Here is a 25,543-nt window from a genome sequence, read left to right on the forward strand (position 1 = left end):
GTATCAGTTTAGAGGATCTGTCCAGTTCTGTCAGAGGGGTGTTAAAGTCCCCAACTATTAAGGAGTTATGGGATATCATATTGCTCAGACACCCCCCAAGGTCTGTTTCATGAATCTGGAAGTATTTAAGTTAGGTGTGTATATGTTTAGTATTGAGATGTCTCCTTGTTGTATTGTTCCTTTGACTAGTATGAAGTGTCCATCTTTGTCTTTCTTAACTAAAGTAGCTTTGAATCTGATTGTATCTGAGAATAAGACTGCAACCCTTCCTTTCTTCTGATTTCCACTTGCTTAATACACTATTTTTTTCATCCTTTAATCCTGAGTCTTGATTTGTCCTTCGGGTCTAGATGTGTCTCCTGGAGACAGCATATGGATGGCTTGTGTTTTTTCATCCAATCAGCCATCCTGTGTCTTTTCGGTGGGGAATTCAATCCATTGACATTTATTGAAAGTGACAATAGTTGTAGTAGAATTCTATTCATCTTATTGTGAGGTAGTTAAATCCTTTGTGCCATTGTGGAAACTAAATTCTGGCCTTTGGCTTCTAGATGTTTACTTTGGCATAGAGATTCTTGTAGTATTCAGAGACAATCTCTTGTATCTCTGTGACATCAGAGAATGTACCATCAGGGATATCTCTGTGGCATCAGAGAATGTACCATCAGACCATCAGGGAATGGTCTGTTGTGGTAGAATTCTATTCATCTTATTGTGAGGTAGTTTAATCCAATGGTGGTTCATTGTGGTGTTCAGTATTGAGAATAGGTCTAAGTATTTCCTATAGAGCTGTTCTTGTTGTGATGAATGTCCTCAGTGCTTGTATAGCTGCAAACAATTTTATTTCTCCATCAATTTTGAAGCTAAGTTTGGCAGGATACAGGATTCTAGAATGAAAATTATTTTGTTTAAGGATGTTGAAGGTAGATGACTATGCTCTCCCGGATTGGAAGGTTTCAGTTGAAAAGTCTGCTGTCATCCTAATGGCTCTGTCCTTATAGGTCAATTGGCACTTATTTCTAGCTGCTTTTAGGATTTTCTCTTTCATCTTGACTTTGGACAGGTTCATTATAATGTATCTTGGAGAGGTTCTGTTAGAATTGAGATGATCTTGGGTTTGATATCCATCTGAAAGGAGTGTGTCAGAATCTTTAGTGACACTTGGGAAGTTTTCACTTATGATAGTCTCTGGGAATGCTTCCATACCTTTGGGACAATCTTCTTCCCCCTCAGGGATTATTCATATGTTTGAATGCTTCGTGGTGTCTCATGGTTCTCTAAGTGCCTGCTCTGCTTTCTTTCTATTCTTTTCTTACTCTGTTACTACTTATGTTAACTTAAAGACTTTATCCTCTAACTCTGATGTTCTTTCTTCTCCATGGTCTAGTCTATTTTTGATATTTCTACTGCTTCTTTACATTCCCTGATGGTCTTCTTCATTTCTTTAAGCTCACCCATATCTTTTCTAAATTCTACATATCTCTCATCTGACTTTTGGTTCTGTCTTTCCATTTTCCCTCCCAATCCCTTTATTGTCTTTATCATCCACATTTTAAATTCCCTTTCTTTCCAAATGCATTGATTCTTTATAGGAAGAATCTTCTTTAAAAATTGCTTCATGGTCCTTTGGAGGAGTTGCTCTAATTTGGTTATTCGTGGTGCCTGAATTTCTTTTTTGGTCCCTCCTCATGTGTGCTTTCTTCTTGTTCACTTCCTTGTGCACCTTTTTCCTACTCACTTCCTCGTTTCCATCAAGTTACTTTGTCTCAGAGTTTAGGTGAGGAAGAGGCCTCTTGGTATGGAGTTAGAAGGCAGAGAAGTGTTACAGCAAGCAAAGAGAAGCAAGAGGAAAGGAGAAAAAAGAAGAGAAAAAAATAAAAATAAAAAGGGGGAGAGGAGGAGGAGAACAAAAGAAAGAAAGAGAAGAGAAAGAAAGGCAAATAAAGGGGAGAAGGGAAAAAATTGAAGAACAGGTGAGATGGAGGACAGGAGGTTGGGAGTGATAGAAGAGATGTTATTGTTCAGCATGGTGCTAAGGCCATGTCTATAACTCAAGGGTTGTGAGGAGCTAAGCTGGTGGGTTCTTCAAAGTCTGGCACTCCTTACTTGTCTGTCCACAGCCAAAAAATAGGAAGAGAAGAAAAAGAGCAAACACAAAAACTAAGAAGGCAAAATTGAATAAGGAAGAAAAAAAGAAAGAACAAAAATAAAGAAAGAAAAATAGAAAAGTTCTGCAGAGTGATCTTCCTACTACTTTCTTCTTGGGGCCAAGAGTAGAAAGTTCTCCTGGCCTCTACTGCTGTGGTCTACCTGCCAGACCACCACTGTTTCACCCCTTCCCTCAGCAAAGAAAGGGTGGAAAAAGAAAGAAAAGAAAAAAGAAAAAAAAGATATGTATAGATAAAGGAAAATGAAATGTACCATTGAATTAAATTAAGGAGAGGGAGGGAGGAGGGAGAAAGAAAGAAAGAAAGAAGAAAGGCAACAATCCAAGAAAAAGAGAAAGAAGAAACAAGAAATGATGTTGGTGGAGTATCTCAGCTGATGCTGAAGCACTTTATGTGGGAGAGATGATATGAATAGAAGAGTCTCTATCAACTGAGAGAATGCAGAGAAGTAAGTGTACTAGGGTGAGAGAATAACTCAAGCTAAAATTCTGCAACCAAAAAAAAAAAGAAAAAGAAATTTAAAAATACAGAAGTCCTTGCTCTTGATGAATGTAAAAATGGAAGCTTGAACAAAATCTAACCATACAACTTGGCAAAAAGCAAAGCACATTGAAACAAGATGAAAGAAAAAACAAACAAACAACAATAACAACAAAAAACACCTAGATAGGAGGGTAATTGATGGGACCACATCTATGGTGCATCTTACAAGGGTACATGTGAAACTTACTAAATATAGAATATAAATGTCTTAACACAATAACTAAGAAAATGCCAGGAAGGCTAAGTTAACCAGTTTGATGAAAATATTTCAAATTGTATATAAAACCAGTTCATGGTGCCCCGTGATTGCTTTAATGTACACAGCTATGATTTAATAACAAAACAAAACAAAAAAAAATAAAAATAAAAGAAAGAAATGGTTAGATAGACTGATGTAAGCAATCTCAGCAATCAATTGAGGAAGGAAAGAAGAGAAAGAAAAAATAATAATATAAGCTAAAATAAAAAAAGAGGAAAACAAAAAGAAACAACCAAAAAAATTTACACACACAGATATATGGCGTAGGGATTCGATTTTTGCAGGAATATATTTATGCTGCAGTATACTTCATGGATACCAGGTTGCCTGTGGACTTGGGGGACAAACAACACAGCTGTTAACCTCTCTCTGGTTCTCAGCCTTAGAGCAGTTTGCCAGCTTATTTGTTCCTGGTGGTTGCCTGTTCACCTTAGTGCTCAGCTCCCACAGATCTGGGATTCCACAGTTCTCAATAATTCTTCAGAGACAAGTCTCACAGATTACCCCTGCAACCATTCCCATGGAGAGCAGGGGTCCGTGGGCTTGTCCTGAGTGAAGGACTGTTCCCCGCAGGCAGAATTCAAACTGCAGCACCTTAGGCCCCCAACAAGAGACCTGCCTGCATAGGCTTCTAGTGTTTTCTCCACAGTGGCAGTCCCTGACTGGGAACTTTCCCACATGCAGATGTTTCACTCACTGCCAAACTACAGTAGGACCGCTCCAGACAGCACCTCAAACTGGCCCTCAAATTCCGCTCAGGAGTCCTTACTTCTCCAATCTTTTCAGAGTCCCTGAGCCTGACAAGAGCAAAGGTCTGCTTCCTGCAGGCAAAGCTCAGACTGCAGTGCCATCGGCCTCCAGTAAGAGGCCCTCCTACACAGGCTACTGGTGCCCTTTACCAGTAAAGGGTAACTTTACTTGTACTTAATATAAGTAATATAAGCTAAAATACTCCATATATATGTGTGTGTGTAAATTTTTTTTTTTTTTTTTGGTTTTTGCTTTTTGTTTTCCTCTTTTTTTTAATTTTAGCTTTTATTTAGCTTTTCTGGCTTCCCTCTGTCCAGGAACTTTCCTCCTATGGATGCTTCACTGGTTGCCAAACCGTGGTAAAGCAGCTTCAGCCAGCACTCAAATCTGGACACCAAATTCTGCTCAGGAGAGCACCTAGCTTCTCCCAAGCTCTGCAAACTGAGAGAAATTCCTTCTGGGACTTCCCACTGCTGCCCCAGCCTGGGCATGCTCGCAGAAACTTGCCCAAGTGTGTTATTAGTTCTCTGCAGCTCCAGCCAAGTCCAGCTGATTCACCTCACGCTACACTGCACGTTCTGAACCACCGCTGTACATCAATATTCCACACCAGGACTGATCCAGCCCTTTCCTCCTGCCCTTTTGCTCTAGGAAGACTCAGCTAAACCTCCTTCCCAATGGCCATAATGTTCTGCCCCCAAACTGTATATTTTTAAATGCATTTTATATGTGTGCGATATTTCATAGCAAAAAGCAAAAGCAAGAAAAAATACAAGTGGGTTAGATGGGACTCTATTTTAGCTGTGAAACATAGTGATTATCTGTGGATGGCAAGATCATCAAGAAATGGTCATGCCCCTCAGGTGTGGTTCCCTGTGAGCCAAGTATTCAAGGAGAAACAAATAGCATTTGAGTGCTGAACATGAAAAGCTAACTAAAGAAAAAAAGGTAACACCACAAAAATAAAAAAAATTAATTCTGTGGAAAATTGACTTTAAAAATTAAAAGAAAAAATGTCTCAGCTCAAAGTTATTTTATACTGAGGCATGAATGGAATCCAACTTTTAGGGATTTTAGTGCTCAGCTGCATACTCTATTGGGTGGCAGTTACTAAAGGTTAGCTATAATATTGCAGAGAGGCTAGTTAGCAGAAGTGAGCAATTTCGGAAAAACAGTGTTAACATTTGTGTATTTACCTCACTATTTCCTCACCTGCTAAGATTAATTCTGCTTATTTAGGAGGGATCAGTGGGCTTCCTATGCAGGCTGGGGTGAGTAGCCCTGGACAAGAAGTTGAGAAACTTGTAAGACTACCATGATTGACAGGAGGGAACCCACTTATTCACGAGGGAATAAATTTAGGGCATGTATCTGGAGAATTTGGAGTTGGAAAGGAACTCTTGCCTGTTTGTGTTTATGTATGTGGCCATATAACAAGGTAGTTGGATACTGTCTCCCTCTAAGTCTCATGCTGAAATTTAATCCCCAACGTTGGGGCCTATAGGCGGTTTGTTGGGGCGGATCCCTCAGGAACAGGTTAATCAGCGGTGGTGAGGGAGCTCCTGTTCTGCTGGTTCCTGGGAGAGGTGGTTATCACGTGACCCTGGCACCTCCTGCTGGTCCTGCTTCCTCTCTCCACGTGTGATCTCTGCACAGGCCAGCTCCCCTCTGCCTGCCTCCACCAGAGGAGGCTGTCTGAGGCTTCCACCAGATGTCCAATCTTCCAGGCTGCAGAACTGTGAACCAAATAAATCTCTCCATAAATCACCCAGCCTTTGCGTATTCCTTTATAGCTGTCACAGAGTAAGACAAATACTTGCAATGCCTGCCTGCTTCCTGCCACATCCATTCCGAATGCGCCATCTTGCCCCCCACCACGGGCTTTTCTTGAGAGGCTGTAGTAAAAATGTACAGGGCTTCCACTTATTTTTGTATTATTGACTGATGTTTCTTTAAATGCAACCCCATCTGCTGCCTTCCCTTAGAATCCATAAGAGAACAAACTAAGCAAGAAGCTTTATAGCTTCAGGTAGGTTCAGGCTCAGTGGGGGATGGAGACCAGAGGCAAACAGCGCTGTAACCTGCCGCTGTAAGGACGAGTCTGGTGGAGAAGCATTTACTTCTGCTGCTGGTGGAGAAGCGTTTACTTCCGTCAGACTGAGCAGGGCCAGAACACCACGCTTTCCATCAGAAAGACCAACGTTTTAGTATCTTAACAACAGAGAATTTAGCCCCATATGCGAGGGATTTCTTTTTTATTTTAGGAATATTTTCTGATTCTAAGAGGAATTCTGTGGTTTGAGTATGAGATGGTTTATTTTCTTTATAATCAACCTGGCTGTAGCCCTCTGATAAACATTGAGGATGCAGGCTCTCTAATTCTATAACTTTTTCTATTTGAAAAAGCTAGTTATAAAGAGGAAAATAGGGCGGCGCCTGTGGCTCAGTGAGTAGGGCACCGGCCCCATATGCCGAGGGTGGCGGGTTCAAACCCGGCCCGGGCCAAACTGCAACAAAAAAATAGCCGGGCGTTGTGGCGCGCGCCTGTAGTCCCAGCTGCTCGGGAGGCTGAGGCAAGAGAATCGCGTAAGCCCAAGAGTTAGAAGTTGCTGTGAGCCGTGTGACGCCACAGGGCGGTACAGTGAGACTCTGTCTCTACAAAAAAAAAAAAAAAAAAAAAAAAAGAGGAAAATAGTCTGATCTTGAAAACTCTTGATCGTGATAAAATTATAATAATTTAAAGAAGAAAGAATACAATGAGAAATTTAAACTTCATGTTTTAGAGAACATAGCAATGTATTATCCTTACTGGTAAATGTTGACTGAACAAGAGCAAGGTTATAAATTTCAGTGGAAAGTAGTTTTTAAAGATCTATTTTTAAAACAATATATTATTCTTCTGAACATACATATTTACTCTTGGGATTTAAATTGCATTGGAAAGACAAAATATGACTATATTCACATAAGTGTTAAAGTAATTGATATCTGATCCAGAAAAATTTTCTATTAAACATTCCTAATGACAGACCCATTATGAATATTTATTTATTTAGCAAATAAATCTTCATATTTCTATCAAGAGTAGACAGGATATGTTTATTGTATTACTTTATTATTATTAAAATACAGCCATGAAAGAATAAGAACTGTGTAGAATTGCATTATTTCATTGGAATGTATGAATAAAAATTCTAAGCAAAATCTTTATAAATGATTCTTCATAATAATTCTGAGGCTGGTAAATTATTATTTGTTTCATATGCCCTGACTACTCTGCATGAATCAAACTGGATTTTTCCTTAAATAAGAAAAATGAATTGCGGTGCTACAAAGAAAAAAATCAGTAATTTTTTTTCTCCAGGAAACATAATACAAGATAGCGCGATTATAATAAGACTTTAAGATGTTGGTGAGTCTTACCATACCCCTGAAGCTGAAAAGGAGGCACAGAAAGTTCCTCAGCAAGTATAAGCCTGGTTATCCTACAAAGCAGGTTTGAATTTTAACACATAATACCCAGGCTTATGGAAATCATAAAGACAATATAATCCTACCATTTGCCACTGAAGGTGAATGGGTTTTCTCTAGACAAACAAATCATTGTAAAATTAATTTCTAATTTAGTTGGTTTATTCAACAACAATCTAAAAACATTTAGACATTAATAGATTTCAAAGCGAGATAATTTTATTATCTTTCCCCTTTGCGTCTGTTTCTTACATGGCCCTCCCTGACAAGGATGCTGTGACTGGGGGCTGGCTAGGACAGCTGCCTGGAGGACCTCCGGGTACCTGAACGCGCGCCCTGTGCACCCCCGCCAGCTTCTGCTGGGCTTGCTGCCCTGTCACGTGACCAGAGAATAAGGAACTCCGGGCGCTGTGGGCTTGATGAAGGCGACCTGGAGTTGGGCAGAGTTTGAGTTGGAGTTTTGTTTGCCAGCCGCCACTCGGAGAATTAAATGTGATAGTCTCCAAGTTTTAATGATTATAACTACTACTCCAGCAAAACTTTGATAGGTAGACTCCTTATCCAAGACCTTCAAGGTACAGATTGTATGTACTATTTTCGACCTTTGTCTGTTGATCATTAATTTAGATGACTGATGTAATTTAGAAATTCTTTCATTTATCCGCCATTTCTCTTGCTGCAGTGAAAATTTACTAATTGTGTTTTATGTCCCATGGGGCATCAGTATCTCTCCTGAGATAGTATCTTTCTGTGGGTGGTACAAACACACGTTTATGATAGCATCTACTGGCAGCTGTCCGTGGAAGGGTGCCTGAGTGTGAGGTGAGTGCTTGAGGACGGAGTGCACATGGAGGCGTGTTTATTCAACCACTGAGGTAGCAAAAATTTGTTCTCGCTGTAGATGGAGTAAGAAGCTGTCCGCTTGTTATGGTATAAGGTGGCTAAATGCATTAGTGGAAAGACACTAGATTTAACAGAGAATCCTCAAATCTCAGTGGTCTAAAGTGAGAGAACTGTGATTTTTTTTTCAGATGGGTATTTAGTGAGTGGCCTTACACACAGTCATTCAGGAATCAAGCTGCTTCTGTCTTGTGGCTCCTTTAGTCCCACAGCCCTCACCACTCAGGCAGTGCCTATGGAAAAAGATTTTTGCATAGATGAGTTTTATTGGCCAGGCCTGGGTGTGGCATATATTATTTCTGTCCACATTCCATTGGCCATTACACTCAGTCACAAAACCTCTTCTGACTGTAAGAGAGGCTGGAAATGGATTCTAGTTGTGTGGCTGAGGGAAAAAGAAAGGCCTGGTAAACAACTAACAAACCAGTCTTCACTACATTCGGCAGCAAGAACCTCTATTTCCAAATGGTGCTTCAACTTTTCTCTTCCCCCCCGCCCCCATCATCCCTTTAATTAGAGTTAGCCTTCCATTCCACAATTAGAGTTTTGGTTTTGCTTGGAAATATTCTCTAGGAGAGAGGAAAAATAGAGTCCAAGATGCACCCTGATGTATAAAGTTGTGAAACTCAAGCCCTTTCTTAGGAGCAGGTGTATTCTCAGCATCACCTAGAACAGTGTTCAGAATACACCTGCTCAATGAATGATTGCTGAATAAGTGAGTAGATGAACACTGATGTCCTCTTCTTGTTCTAAGGACCCTGCAGTGCTGGGGCCTGGAGAAAGGGAGCGATGGCAGAGTAGTGTAGCAAATATGAGGAAAGGCTATAACTGCTTACAGTCTTCTGCAGAGTGGAGGGAATTTCTGGAGTAAGACTCAGAAAATGGCTGAATTCATAACCCAGCATTCCAGCAGGAAGAGGGGATCTCCAAGAGTGGCCCTACTTTGGGCTGACTGATGTTGTAGGGGTGATTGGTGTGAACATAAAGAAGAAAATACATCAGCAGACAGCAGAGGGAGACCCCTATCACTGCCTTGGGTCCTGTCATGTGCCACATAAATGAGCACATCAGGTCCTGCCAGAGCCAGCAGAGCTGATCTCCAGGGGCACTAGCCATGGGGTCAGCAACTATGCAGCCTGCTCTGGACTTCAAAGAGAACCCCTTTTCAGTATGCACTGGCCACTTGGGATGGGGGTATGCTGGAGCTCTGTGGAAGTTGCAATCAGATCCCTGGGAATAGAAAACCCATGAAAATGATATGGAGACTGGAGAATGTGATTAGATAGTTCCTGAAGAGATGATTGAATGATATTGGCTGCCCTGGGATGGGATAGAGTATATTTTTGGCTCAGGGCAGAGCAAAGAAGAAAATAGGTAGGTAAAAAGCACAGTCTTATATTTGTACACATCTGCTGTGGTTGTCTAGCCATAGTTGGCATATGAGTATTTGCTGACATAAATAACTAAAGACATTTTTGTCAGGATAGAAGCAGCTTAAATTCTATCTACAAGGATTAAGGATAAAAGGATTCTGGTTTGGAGGAAGTACCAAGAAAACAAATTAGTGACTGTTCTAAGCCCTCTGTCTCCTTGTGTTACTTTCTAGCTACTCCCATGGCTACTGATCACTGCTCTCATGGTGTCTCTGCACCTCCTGAAAGAGATGTCTGCATGCTAAAAATAATGCTTCCCTCTTCCCATCCACTGTGCCCTCATTCACCTTGGAATTGCCTGAGGGAAAAGAAACTATACCTCTCCAAGTGTGTGCATACAGCTGGTGACAGTTATTTCACCAACATCCTCGCGATGGCTTTTGGGCGCAACCCTTTAATCATTTGTAACAGAGGTAAATAGTATCACCAATGCAGCAGCCTTGCTAGCCCAAGGCACAGGTTCCACGGAGCAAAGAAACGCATCAGTCTCAATTAAATTTAAATTCTAGACTCTTTCCATACTTCCCAAGCTCACTTCCAGAAGCTCTGTCTTTTCTCTGTAAGTTCTCATATAACATTGCCACACTCTAGCAATTAGTAATTATAAAATAATAGAAACAATCATGAGTAACTTATAATTATCTTCTCTTCTGAAGTGTAAGCACCTTTAGCATGAATTGTCTTGCCAACAGATCATAATCCATCTTGATCACAGGTCTGATGGAGCTTCATGAGACATGAGTCTGCTTCATTAATGTTATCATTGTTTTTAAACTCTCAGCAGCAATAATGCTTCCAAAGTATTAATTAATCTTCACAACTTCACTGTGAAGAAGGTAAAATGTAACTAAACGTATTTCACCAGAAGAATTGGGAAATTGGTGGTCTCAATGACTCTCTTCATTACCAAGGGATCTCAGAGCAGAAATGGAAGTTGCTGAATCTGACTCATTTTCCCATGATACTACCTAGTACTGTCTGCCTTTCATGTGCTATGAGTGCTCCCTCCAAAAACATTCCCTTAAATACTCATAAACATAACGAATAATTTAAACAATTAGGCTGAGTTCTGAGATGTTTTTACCTACTTCTTTATGAAATGCTCACACTAAGTAAATCATCACAAATGATCATTACAGCATGTATTGTTCAATCTTTTTACTTCCTCTACCCTCAAGTTTCCATTGTTCCTTAGGAATGTACTATTCAATCATCAGTAGTTGGATTTATTTAATATCTTTCGTCTGAAGAGCTGGAGGAATTGTGTAGAAAAAGGTAGGATCTATTTCTCTTTTTTTTTTTTGAGACAGAGTCTCACTCTGTTACCCAGGCTAGAGGGCATCAGTGTCAGCCCAGCTCACAGCAACCTCAGTCTCATGAGTTCAAGCAATCCTCCTGCTTCAGCCTCCTGAGTAACTGGGACTTTAGGCACCCACCACAATGCCTGGCTAATTTTTCTATTTTTAGCAGGGTCTCACTCTTGCTCAGGCTGGTCTTGAACTCCTGAGCTCAAGTGATCCTCCTGCTCTAGCCTCCCGAATAGCTGGGACTATAGGCACCCATCACAATGCCTGAATAATTCTTCTATTTTTAGTGGAGACAGGGTCTCACTCTTGCTCAGGTTGGTCTTGAACTCCTGAGCTCAAGTGATCCTCCTGCTTCATCTTCCCAGAGGACTAGGATTACAGGTGTGAGGCACTGTGCCTGGCCCAGTGGGACCTAAATTTAATGTTTCTGTCATGTGGAAATAGTGTAGCTCCATGGCAAGTTAATGAATTCAAATCTTGCTGCCACTAATTTGCTGTGCATTTTTGGAAAAGGTATTTATTTTCTCTGGTTACTGTTTTCTTGTTCCTAAATGGGAAACACCCAACCTCTTAATTATGAGAACAGTATGAAATAATGAACGTAGAGTATCTTGCACTTTAAAAGTGATCTATCATGGAGTAAATTATTAATTTATAAACTAGTGCCTCATCCTCAGATCTCCAAATAAGCAATGAAGGGGACTTATTAGAAGGATGTGATATTAGGTGTGTGCATGTAGAGATTATGTTTAATATGGTAGTCATTGTTGAGTGACTCTTAACAACAAAAAATCTTCCTCTTAATTGGAAATAGTACTTGACATACGGTAGATAGTAAAACATATTTTTGATGAATGAATTAGAGCAAGAAACTTCCAAAGACAAAGAGGAGAAAAGGACCTCCTCTATGAGACCCTTGGCTATCCAGATCTCATTTGGATACCAGTGATTCAAGAACATAAGGTAAAAAGAAGAGCTGAGCTATGAAATGGTAAAAGGAAGGTAGAAACAGTATCCATTATCTGGAAAATACTACAACCACCTGATTTTCTGATGAAAGACAGGGAAATTTTACTAAAGGTCATTCCTTCTTATTTATTATTATTATTTTTTAATTAAATCATAGCTGTGTACCTTAATGTGATCATGGGGCACCATACACTAGTTTCATAGACTGATTGACACATTTTCATCACACTGGTTAACATAGCCTTCCTGGCATTTTCTTAGTTATTGTGCTAAGACATTTACATTCAGAACTCAAACATATAAGCAAGAAAAGAACAAGTGATCCCATAGCAGGCTGGGCAAGGGATTTGAAGAGAAACTTCTCTGAAGAAGACAGGCGCGCGGCCCACAGACATATGAAAAAATGCTCATCATCTTTAATTATCAGAGAAATGCAAATCAAAACTACTTTGAGATATCATCTAACTCCAGTAAGACTAGCCTATATCCTTCTTATTTTTAAGTCTCAGATTTTCTAGGTTTTACCTCCTCTTCTTAAAATACAGAAACATTAAGTTGTAAGAAGTATAGTGCTGGGCCTATAGGGCTAGCCCTACGTAGAACCTTACAAATAACTTCACGTCAACTTATCTAATTAAAACAACATACTTCTAAAACAGAAATAATAAATAAACAGACCAGAAAGGGCCCTTCATTTGTTTTCATGGAAATAAAGTATGAGCTGATAACTTGAGGATATTCAGTCTTACCTGTGTAGATATACTCCACGTAGGCAGGATGGGTTTTTGTGAAAACTTCTTTTACTTTTTCTATTTTATCAGCTCTTATTTTTGTTGCAAATGGTGTGTACATAACTGAGAAAGATTCAGCTCTGGTGATGGCTTCTTCAATCATAGCCTGAGAGGAAATAAACAACCCATTTGGCTTCAACAGCAATATGTGACTTTTTAAGAATGTAAAAAATATAATTACCTTTATGGATGATTTAAAAATCTATATACTGTACTGTGAAGATAACATATTTTGGTCTTGAATATTCATTAGAACAAAATTTTAATTAGTTCTGGAAATACTATTTCATGTTAAGAAAACCAATTAAATGAAGAAAGTTTGCAAACAGGCACTTCTAAACTAAACTTGTAGTAAAAATTCTATTTTCTGAGGTGTCATTTTTAAACTAGATTTTAAAAGTCAAATTCTTAATTTTTAACTTTTTTTACTTTTTAAACTTCAAAATATTAATTAAGGGTATATAAGTGTTCTTGTTACATGCACACCTTGTACAATGCTTAAGTCAGACTTTGTGGTGTTCCCATTACCAGAATAGTGCTTTGCCCCCAATAGGCAAGTTTTTACTCACACCCACCTCCTCTCTTAGTTTCTGATGCCCTTCAATCACTTTACTCCTGTGTGTGCCCATCTCTAGCTCCCACTTATTAGTAGGAAGATATGGTGTTTGCTTTTTATTCCTGAGATACTTCTTAGGATAATGGTCTCCAGTTTTTTCCATGTTGCTGCAATGATATTACTTCATTCCTTTTTATGGCTGAGTAGTACTCCATGGTATACATGTACCACATTTTCTTTATCTACATGAAGTAGTGGGCAGATAGGTTTATTCCATGTCTCTTCAATTATGTGTCTTTTTGATAAAATGACTTGGCTTCTTTTGGGTAGATTCCAAGCAGTGGGATTGTTAGATCCAATGGTAGGTCTACACTTATTTCCCTGAGGTATCTCTGTACTGTTTTCCATAGAGGAAAACTCTACTGTACTAACATACAGTCCCATTAACAGGGTGTAAGAGTTACTTTGTGTTCATTTGTTCTCTCTGTGTTCATGCTGCATCTATTGTTTTTTGACTTTTTAATAACGGCCATTCTGACAGGGATAATGTGGTATCTCATTGTAGTTTTAATTTACTTTCCCCTGATAATTAGTGATGCTGAGCAATTTTCATACATTTTTTGGCCATTTTTCATCTTTTCTTTAGCTTACTTTTTGATGGAATTCTTTGCTTTCCTCTTGCTGATTGATTTGAGTTCTTCGTAGATACTAGATACTAGCCCTTTGTCAGGTGTATAGTTTGCAAATATTTTCTCCTGTCTGTATATTGTCTATTGACTGTGTTGTCTATTTCCTTTCTGTGCAGAAATGTTTTAATTTAATTAAGTCCCATTTATTTATTTTTGTTGCTGATATATTTGTCTTTGGGGACTTAGTCATAAATTCTTTGCCTAGGCCCATATCTGGAGAAGTTTTTCCTATGTTTTCTTCTAGAATTTCTATGGTCTCATGCCTTACATTTAAGTCCTTAAACAATCTTGGATTAATTTCTATACATGACTAGAAATAGGCTGCGTGTGCCTATTCATTTTCCCAGCACCACTTGTTGAATAGAGTTTCCTTTCCCCATTGTATGTTGTTGTCTGCTTTCTCAAAGACCAGTTGGTGGTAGGCTGATGGTTTTATTTCCGGGTCCTCTGTTCTGTTTCTTTGGTCTACATCTTAGTCTGTTCCACTGGCTCTACTTTTATATATAAGTACCATGTTATTGCTTGTGGTATAATTTGACATCAGGTAATGTGAGGTCTCCAGATTTGTTCTTTTTGCTTAAAATTGCCTTGGCTATTTGGGCTCATTTTTGGTTCCAAATGAAGTTTAGGATTATTTTTGTAGATCTGTGAAATATAAAGCTGGTATTTTGATGAAGATTGCATTGAATTTGTAAATCACTTTGGGTGGTATGAAATATTAATGATATTGATTCTTCCAATCCATAAACCTGGCATGTTTTTCCATTTGTTTGTCTCATCTGTGATTTCTTTCCTTAGCAATATGGAGTTCTCCTTGTAGAGGTCTTTCACCCCTTGATGAAGTGAACTCTTAGGTATTTTATTTTCTTTGTAGCTGTTGTGAATGATAGTGAGTCTTTGTTTGACTCTCTGTTTGAATTCATTAATGTATAGAAATACTACTGATTTGTATACACTGAATTTGTAACCTGAGGCTTTGCTGAATTTATTTATCAATTCCAGAAATCTTTTGGTGGAGTCTTTAGGATTTTCTTTCTTTTTTTTTTTTTTTTTTTTTTTTTAGGATTTTCTATATATAAGATCATATTGTCAGCAAACAGGGATAGTTCGAGGTTTTCTTTTCCAATCTGGTTACCCTTTGTTTCTTTCTCTTGCCTGATTGCTCTCTCTAAAACTTTCAATACTGTGCTGAATAGAAGTGTTAATAGTGGGCACCCTTGTCTTGTACCAGTTCTTAAGAGCAATAATTTCAACTTTTCCCCATTCAGTATAATGTTTGCTGTGGGCTTGTCCGTGTATGGTTTATATAATTAATTTTTAGTTATGTCCCCTTTGTGTCTTGTTTTTTTATTTCCAAATGTTGAGAGAGTACAAATATTTTAGGTTACACGGATCATTTCTGTAATGTGTAAGAATCAACTACAGGTATGCCTATCACCCAGATTGTTTTCAGATTATCCATGAAGTTGGTTTATTGCCCTACTGCCCCCCCCCCCAAGTAAATTCCATTGCATTTTACTTCCCTTTGTGCAGATGTGTGCTCTTTGGTCAGTTCCAATTTAATAGTGAGTACATATGGTGTTTGCTTTTCCATTCTCGAGATACTTCATTCATGATAATGGTCTCTAATTCATCAAAAAGACACCTACCGTCAAATTTTTATGTATCCCAATTCCCAGTTGCAAAGATGTGGAATCAACACAAATGTCCATCAGTTCATGAGTGGATTAATAAAATGTGATATATATATATCACACACACATACACCACAGGGTACTATTCAGCCATTAAAAAACTATGTTTTGCAATAATCTATGCCTAGTTTGTTGAGAGTTTTTTATTTAATCATAAAAGGGTGCTGGATTTTGTTGAAAGCTTTTTCTTCATCTACTGAGATGATCATGTGGTCCTTGTTTTTGTTTCTGTTTATGTGGTAAATCACATTTATCAAACTGTATATGTTAAACTCTCCTTGCAATCCTGGGATCAAATTTACTTGATCACAATGGATTATCCTTTTGAGGTGCTATTGAATTCAGTTTTGTTGAGGATTTTTGTGTCCATATTCATAAGGGATATTGGTCTGTGGTTTTCTTTTTTTTGTTGTGTCCTTTCCTGGCTTTGGTATCAGAGTGATACTGGCTCCACAGATTGAGGTAGGGGGATTCCTCCTTCTTGGTGTTATGGAATAGTTTCTGTAAGAGAGGTACCAGTGTTTTGTAGGCCTGTTAGAATTTGGCTGTGACTCCATCACGTGTGGGACTGTTTGGGTGGTGGGAGGGATTATTTCATTACTGCTTCCATCTCCCTGCTCTTTATTGGTCAGTTCAGGAATTCTATTTCTTCCTGATTCAGGCTTGGGAGGTCTGTATCTCCAAGAATGTATCCATTGCCTCGACGTTTTTAGTTTGTTTATGTAGAGGTTTTCCTAATATTTGTGGATGATATTTCGTATTTCTGCAATATCAGTTATAATGTTTCATTTTTAAAATTCTGAATGAATTTATTTGAACCTTTTCTCTTGTATTTATGGCTAATCTGGCTAATGGTTTATCAATCTTGCCCATATTTTCAAAGAATTAACTTTTTGTTTCATCGATCCTTTGTATTTTTTGTTTCCATTTTGTTTAGTTCTGCTCTCAGCTTGGTTTTGTTTGGATTGGTTTGTTTGTTCTTTTTTCTAGTTCTTTGAGATGTGATATTAGGTTGCTAATTTGTGATCTTCCTGTCTTTTTCATGTAGGCATTTAAAACTATAAACTGTCCTGTTAGGGCTGCTTTTTCTGCACCCCACAGATTTTTTAAAGCATGTGTTCCCTTTGTCATTCTGTTTGAAGGGTTTGATTTCCATATTAATTTCATCATTATCAAGGATCATTCAGCAATAGGTTGTTGAATTTCCATGACTTTAGTATATATTTGAGTGTTTCTCCTGGAATTGATTTCTAGTTTTGTTCCATGGTGGTTTGAAAAAATACATGGTATGATTTTTATATTTTAACTTGATGAGACTTCTGTCATGGCCTAAGATATAATTAATCTTGAAAAATGTCCCAGGTGTTGATGGTAGTTTTCAGTAGAGTGTTCTATAAATGTCTGTTATATCCATTTGTTTTAGAGTCTTGTTCAAGTCTGGTGTTTCTTTATTAATTTTGTGCTTTGATGATCTGTCCAGTTCTGTCAGTGGAGTGCTAAAGTGTTTAGCAATTAAGATCACATTGTTTATTTCTTTGCTTAGATCTAGATGAATTTGCTTTATAAGTCTGGAAGCCTCTATGTTAGGTGCATATGTATTTAGGATTGTTACATCTTCTTGTTTAATTGCTCCCTTTACCACTATATCATGATCATCTTTGCCATTTTAAATGATTGTTAAAGTCTATTTTATCTGATATGAGAATGGCTGCACTTGCTTGCTTTTGGTTTCCATTTGTATGGACTATTTTTTCCATCTCATTTCCTGAGTCTGTGTGATCTCTATGGTTTAGATATTTTCCTCATAGATAGCAGGGTTATCTAGATATGGGTTGTGTTTTTTCATCCACGCAGCTAGTCTATGTCTTTTAAGTGAGGTGGTCAGACTGCCCATGTTGAGTCAGTATTGGTATGTGCGATGCAGTTCTATTCAACATGTTGGATGATACCTTACCACTTTGTTTTCCATCTTGTGCTGTTGTTTTTTAAAGAGCTGTGAGCTATAAACTACACAGATGAATATCTATTGTGCTGTTGCATGTATAATGCACTTTTAAGCATTTTCTGTAGCTGAGGTCTCATAAAGAAAAAATATCTTTAGTGTTTACTTGTCTGGGAAAGACTTTATTTCCCCATCATTCATGAAACTTAGCTTCTCAGGGTTCAAAATGCTTGGCAGGAAGTTATTCTGTTTATGGAGACTAGTCATTCCTCTCTGGATTGAGGAGTCTGCTGTTAGTCTGATGAGTTTTCCTTGGTAAGTTAATTGATGTTTTTTTCCTTTCAGCTTATAGGAGCTCCTCCTTTTTGTTGACTTTGTCTGGTCTGATGACCACATTGTCTGGTGATGCCATTTTTGCAGTGAATATCTCACATAGTCATTGAGCTTCTTATATGTGGATGTGTAAATCTCTAACAAGACCATGGAGTTTTGCTCAATTATTCCCTGAAAGAGGTTTTTCCAGGTTATTTCCTTTCATTTGTTCATTCTCAGGGATGCCTATGATTCTTATATTTGGCCCTTTTACATATAAACATATTTCTTTTTTTCTTTTTTTGAGATAGTCTCAAGCTGTTGCTATGGGTAGAGTGCTGTGGCATCACACAGCAACCTCAAACTCTTGGGCTTAAGTGATCCTCTTGCCTCCACCTCCCAAGTAGCTGGGATCACAGGCACCTGCTACAACACGTGGCTATTATTATTATTATTATTTTTGGGTTATAGTTGTCATTGTTGTTTGGCAGGCCCAGGCTGGATACACATATATGTGTGTGTATGTGTGTGTGAGTGTGTGTATATAGATAAATATATATGTCTCTTTTAGTAAAATTTTCATTCATTTCTTCAATTATTTTTCTTGTTTGAGTTAGTTTTCCATTTCCTCTTAGATCTCACCAAGGTTCTTTACAATCCACATATGGAGTTCTTTATATGTGACTTCAGTATTTAATTCTGGTTGGGATCCATTGTTAGAAAGCTGGTGTGTTCCTTTGGGGATGTCTTTTCATTCTGATTTTTCATACTTCTGGAGTTTTTGCACCAATTCCTCCTCATCTGGAGGAGCTGTTGCTTCTTGGTTTTGAAATTTCTCTTGTTTAGATGGGGCTTTTACTCATCCTCACTCTTAAAGATCTATTTGTAGCATATGTTGGCTAAAGACTTTTGGTCTTGGGCGGTGCCTGTGGCTCAGTGAGCAGGGTGCCGGCCCCATATACCGAGGGTGGCGGGTTCAAACCCAGCCCCGGCCAAACTGCAACAAAAAAATAGCCGGGCATTGTGGCGGGCGCCTGTAGTCCCCGGGCTACAGGAGAATCGCCTAAGCCCAGGAGTTGGAGGTTGCTGTGAGCTGTGTGATGCCACGGCACTCTACCGAGGGCAATAAAGTGAAACTCTGTCTCTACAAAAAAAAAAAAAAAAAAAAAGACTTTTGGCCTTGCCGGGAGCACTTTGATGAGGATGTAGATTCTGAACAGACACCTTGGTTATAAATAGCCTTAGTGTGGCAATTTTCTCTATTTCTAGTTATGCAAAGGCTGTAGTGGTGCTATACCATGTTTGTGGGCACAATTCCTGTCTCTTGTTGACAAGGGGAGGTGGAGGTCCTTGAACTCCTTTCTCTTTCCCCAGCCCTATGGTCTTCTTAACAGGTGAATTATACTGAGACACCTGGTTTAATCTCTAAGTCAGCAGGTGGCATTTGTTGGTAGAGTCAGCCATACCCTGTGTGATTGAGTCAGTAGAAGCTGTAGGAAGGGCTACAGAAGTAAAGGGCTGTGCAAGATGTCCTCCCTGCAGTAGGTGGTGCCTAGAGGAAGGCGCCAGCTGCAGTAGTGTTGGGGCCTGTGACTGTCTCTGTTTGATCAGAAGCACTTGGATGTCCTAGGTAGTAGGTGGGATCCTGGCATCTGCAGGGGACTGCTCATTCTTCACAACGACTGAGGCAGGAGGAGGGAGTTGGGGGGACCTGGTTTGGGTGAGTCTGCCTTCATACAGGCTCTGCAAAGGCAGGCACAGAAGCTGCCTCAGCAGAGGTCCAGGGTCAGCTCACAGGCTGCTGGGGAAAGCCACAGGAAGTGGCTGAAGTGGCCATAGAAAGCCAGCAAATCTTCTGGTGAGGATGGGGCCATCTGGACTCACAGTCTGACAGGTGGGAGTAGGCTTCTCCTCTCCCACTCCCTTGCCCTGAGTGCCTCCTTCCAGCACCTGGCTGCGAGCAGCAGCCTAACCTAGCAGAGTATACCAGGTGTCCAGACTTCCCTACCCAGGAGGCTGCTGGACTGAAAGTGGGACTTTCTTCTGGGGAAGGGCTCTTCGCAAGTGCCCTTCAGCTGGGATCTGAAGTGCCTTTAGTTCTGCCACGGCTCCCTCATCCTTCCAAGATGAGCTTACAAATCTCCCTTCTGTGCCCTGAGCAGCAAAGTCCAGGAGTATGGGATTCACCCTATAGGCCTGTGTCTTGGTCTACCAAATGGAATGCTCAAACAAGCTTGATGTCCCTCCTCTTCAAGGTGTGCTGGGCTTTGCTGGTGCAGCTTCGCAACTAGCACTCGGGAGAGCCTGTAAACAGAGAGCTCAGTTCCCCAGGACTCTCCAGCCCCTGTGGCCACTGAAGTCTGGGCAGGATTTGGGAAATGTTTGTGTGGGGAGCAGTGACAAGAAAACCAAAGCGCTGCAGGTCCCTGGGGAGGACACAGGCACACTGTGGGCAGAGAAGTTGTGTGGTGCCCACTACCGTGACTCGTATCTGTGGTGCAGGGTGGGTCAGGGAGTGATCCCAAGTGGACAGGCAGACTGCTGCTCTGTCCTCAAGGAGTCCCCAGTTCACTGGTGACAGCAGCTTTTGGGTTTGTGAGGCTAGAGAAGCTCTCCAGCAGCCCAGGAGCCTACAGTCTGTTGGAGGTGTAAAGAGGAGAAACAGAACACCCCCCTTCTATGGGGCCCCAGTTCTTCAGGGCTGGATCTCTGCTGAGAGCTTCCGCTTTCCTGTTCTGCTCTATAGTTTCCTCCCATGGAATGTCTGGTGGGCTCTGGCACTTGTTCCTCAGAATTATGCCTGAGCTATTTTTTTTTTTTTTCATCTAATACTTTTCCTTTTTTCTGAGATGATCTAAGAAAAAAACCAATGTCTCTAGTCAGCTATCTGGCCCCTCCTTGCTTAGAAGTCCAATTCTTAATTCTAACATTATAGTTAACTTACTCTTGCACAGACGTTGCTGAACAATTTGTAAAAGGAGAGATTTTCTTAAAAAACTAAATGAAACAAATCTAAATATTTTCTATACATAATATGGCAAACTAGATAGATGACATTTTTTTTTTCTTCTTATATTGCCTAGGAAAGATTTTGGAATAAGAGAAACTTCTCAAATTACTCCCAGAAAAGCTTCCCTTCCCTCCGGATCACAAGAGCCACTTAAGATAGATTTGGCTATTTAAGAATATCTTTAAATTATTTTTGTTCATGTACCATTCTTGATAAAACCTTGCCAGCACCCTGAGCTTCCTATTTTAATAGATCCTTACTATTTATAACAGACCAGAAAGAAAGTTATGTGAAGTTTTAAAAATAATTTATTCCTTTCCTACAACTTTTCTTTCTACTATAACAAGGCTTGAATGTTGAATAAAAAGTGGAAGTATCTGTGGTTATCTCCTTTTATAAAAATGGCATATTTTTATATGCCACATCAGAGCATATTATTAAACAATTCATATTTATATCTGAGGATAATTTTTTGTCTGATAACAGTTGACAATAATCAATAAGGAGAAATAACAGATATGAACTTTCCAACTGAGAAAAAAATCCTTAACAAACAACAATTTATATTATTGCCAGAATTATATTTTTAAACAACTTTTTATTGATATTAAAAGCAATACAAGTTGATTTTAAACTGAGAATTCTAATGGAAATTGTTTATTGCCTACTCTATTCCTTAGTGACTTCAAATGGTCTCTACAATCACCTGCATTGTCTGTAAAAAAAAAAAAAAAGTCGCTTTGTGAGGATTTTTTGGATGCAAAGCATCCTCCTTTCTCTGAGACCAACTTTAAAAAATTATGCAGAAACTAATAGTGGGCAAACTTCTGAATGAAATTCAACAAACTTTGGAATGACTGAATGACAGAACTTACACTGCCTACAACAGTGTCATTTCCAAATTCAAGGAAATGAAAGGGGAATCAAGAATACAGTTGTGAGGCCAAAACCGGAGCTGGCCCTCAGACTGAGCTGGTGATGGATGGTGAGTCCAGACGAGGCCTGGGTGCTGGCTTTGGAAACCTAACCAGGATTTCCAGCAAGTCCAGAACTCAGACAAGGTGTCTAGGCACCAGGCGCTCCAGCAAAAATAAAATTCCTTCATATTATGGAGAAATAGTTTCTTCAGCTTGGCGCTTACACACCCTTTACACCTGCGGAGTCGCACCTGAGGCTGTGGCGCGCTCTGCTGAGCTACCAAGCTGCTCCACACTTCAGCTCCCAGCAGCCGCTGGCTCCTGCGTTAGCTCACCCGGGTAGCCACATCAAAGCAGCGCAGCCTGGGCGGCTTAAACAACACAAGTGTTTCTCACAATTCTGGAGACTACAAGTCCAAGGGGGAGATGTCAGCAAGGGTATTTTTTCCTGAAGGCCTCTCTCCTCGGCCTGTAGATGGTCATCCTCTCCCCGTGTCTTCACATGGTAATCCCTGTACGCATGCGTGGGTCCAAATCTTCCCTTTCTCCAGCAATACTGAATTAGCGCTCCTCCCCCCTCCAAGACTTTATTTTAACTTAATTACCGTTTTAAATACCCTGCCTCCAAATATCATCTTATTCTGAGGCACTGGGGATTATGATCAACACAAGAATTCAGCCCCTAACAGTTCCTAATACATAAACAGCTTTTCTGATGGTCTCTCTGAATATCTTGCTGGAGGGTATTTTGCTTTCAGTTCTAGAACAAAAATTTAGTAAAGGTATCTATCCCTCCATTTTGCTTCCAGAAAGACATTAGCAGTCTCCTAGTCAGGCCAGGATAGAAGAAAATGCTTTCACTGCCCCATTTCTTTTCCAACTGCTGGCAGAGTGAGTGATGCTGGCTCACAGTGGAGATGGTAAGACTCGTGCCCAGGAGCCTACACCAGCTTTTTTTTTTATAAGCGACAGAAGTGTGGTTTTCATGTGGCAGCTTGATCTGCTGGTTGAGGGATCTGTGCTCTTGGCTTGATGCTGAAGGCATTGCGTTTGAGCCTTCACACGGGAGGGCACGTGTTGGAGAGTGGCCTCCCTGTCTCCCTGCTGAGAACCAATAGAGATGGGTTCTCCATCCTGAAGATAGATAAGGACGTGAATGAGTGAATACAGTGAGTATGCAATTTACAAATACAACTTCAATTCTCCATGGAGAGATACTCTGAAAGGGAAATTATTATAGTCCCAGGAAGAAATATTACAACATAGAGTAGAAATGAGAATACAGATTACCCTTGCACTAGATCTTGAAACACCCTTGCTGTGTTTAATGTACTAACACTTTTTGTTTTTCTAAAGATAGACGGTCTTGAGGCTTAGAACCTGTCTCATAGTGCTGTTGTAAAGGAATAAAGTAATTATCTATATATTGCTAAATATAAATATATTTATCATTTCTGTACATTATTGAATAACTCATAGTGAAGCAATATAGAAAACAATTTAGCCTCTGTATCTTTTTGACTGTTTGGCTTTAGACACCAAACATAACAGATTTTAATTTTGTGATGGTAATTCGGTAATTTACAGTTGGACTTGTTCTTCATAAAGAATTTCATACATGAAAATTACAAACTTACATTTAAGGATTTTTAAAAAACTATAATATTTTGAAATAATCATACACAATAAAATATGAAATATAGATTTTAATTTACTTTTTATGAGCAGTCAAATATTTTCCTTGATTGTGAAAATAAAGGAAGAGATCAAATGAGGAATTACCGGTTGTAAAAAGTAAGCTGTACTAAAAATGGAGGTACATTTTAAATGATACTTTATAATTTGACATAAGGATCCTGCAATTGAATCATTCTTTTCCAATGTGTGAATTTTTCTGATGTCAGTAAATGTTGCAAGTGTGCAGAAAATGGGAAAAACAATCAGTCCATATGTCCTGTTGTTACATGTACCTTCTTGTTAATTATGCTTTCTCTGCTGCTACTCAAAAAATAAGCTTTAAAATTAAGTGTATACATCTGGGAATTCTAATAACTCTGTATCGTTACTCTCACATTTATCAAGGTTGTTACTTTCACATTTATCAAGGTTTAAAGCTTATATTATAGTTACATAACCCAAGAGTGTATGTGGGCAGCTCATTTTCTCTACAAACAGTAACTTATAATAATTTCTCTTTGTACTTCAGCTATGTAAAAAGAACCACTTGCTACCTTAGACATCCACTCGCCCAGGATAATTGTACAAGAAGAGAGACTGTGGGAGAGAAAGGAGGAGAGATACTCCATCAAGAGTAAAAGGAAAGCAGTAAAAGCAGAGGGAGACAGATGGTAGCGAAAAAGAAAGAAAATTCATATCCCTTATCTAAACTCAAGAGGGTTGATTTTTCCCAGTAATTTTTTTTCTTTCTTTTTATTTATTCATTTATTATTTATTTTTTATTGTTAAATCATAGCTGTGTACATTAGTGCAATCTCCCAGTAAATTTTTAAGAGCACTCAAGGTGGCCAGAATAAAGCTGGCAGAAATGATAAACCTCAAACATTTTCAGGATGATAGGATCATGTAATTTTTCTTTCTATTTTTTTTGCTGGAGGACTTGGACAAATTGTAACTTTTTTTACCTACATGTCTGGTGATGGTAGTTCAGCAAGTGGAAATCCTATCACTTCTAATTAGAAAATGTGATCAAATTATTATAGATTATTATCAAATTATTCCTTTATTGCTCTCAATAGTAGGGTTGACCATAATTGCAGTAAATTGATTTTCTTAGAAGATTGGATCTAGATGGAACCTTAGGAATTTTCAAGCTTGCTTCATGGAGATTGAGAGAGGTTAAGTGACTTTTCTAAGGATGTACAGTTTTTTCACTTTATATAATTTAGAATAAGAGTGTCAAATATTATATTTCACTTTTTTTTGAAAGCTTACCTCCTGGGTACATGGTGGACATTTTCCAGAGTCCCTTGTAGTAAATTGAGGCCGAGAGAGGGCCAAAGGAATGAGGCCAAGGTGATATTAAGTTTTTCCAAGACTGGTCCATAAAACTCTGCATGCTGTGATTCTCTATTTTCTTTTCCTGTCAGCTGCCTGAAGAAGGGGACTCCCAGGATGCAGAGGAGGCAGTGCTGAGGCTGCACCGTGGGAGCAGTCCATCCCCAAGCTGCTGACCAATCAGAAACACCCTCCCTGGACTCTCATGAGTGTATTTTAAGTTACTCAAGTTTGGGGGGCTGCCTATTGCAATAGTTAGCCTACCCTGATACGCTAACAACAGTAAGTGAACATTGGACTCTCTCCATTTTCATCTACTAAGACTTTTGTATTATTAAAAGAGTAAAGAAAACATGGCATTTTAAGAGATAAACAAAAAACCTTTCATTAAGCAGTGTGATAAATGCTTTTATATATGCTATTTCCTTTAATCCTCATAAAATTCATCTAGGTAGGTATTACTGGTGATTGAATAGTATGGTGGTATTATTTTTATTTTCAGAGTTAACATTATTAAATTCAAGGAAGCAATGCTGTACTTGCAAGCTATAAATGACTGGGATGGGTCTTTAGCGGCTAATAAACTCTTTGCTATTACATTAATAATGGTGCAATTTTAAATGGCAGTAAATTTTTAGAAAATGGAAAAATAATATATTGTGAGCAATCTTTTTCAAACTTAATCTCTGTAAATATAGACTGATTTAATTTGGAAGATTTCAACTTTTTTTTTTGAAATTGACACAATTTTAAGAAGAGATATTCCTACGTATCTTCTTTCGAGACTTCCCTACAGACCCACTCACTGTATCATTTA

General features: G+C 39.0%; 1 protein-coding gene across 1 annotated transcript in view; it reads right to left on the reverse strand.

Moving 5' to 3' along the window:
* SPATA16 (spermatogenesis associated 16) overlaps positions 1–25,543 on the reverse strand; it is a 316,780-nt gene that overhangs the window by 98,235 nt on the left and 193,002 nt on the right. The window contains exon 5 of the mRNA XM_053572851.1: positions 12,550–12,697. Coding sequence (XP_053428826.1) covers positions 12,550–12,697 — 148 coding nt within the window. The remainder of the gene's footprint in view (positions 1–12,549; positions 12,698–25,543) is intronic.

This window comes from Nycticebus coucang, chromosome 20 (assembly GCF_027406575.1).
Source record: "Nycticebus coucang isolate mNycCou1 chromosome 20, mNycCou1.pri, whole genome shotgun sequence".
Classification (NCBI taxonomy): Eukaryota; Metazoa; Chordata; class Mammalia; order Primates; family Lorisidae; genus Nycticebus; species Nycticebus coucang.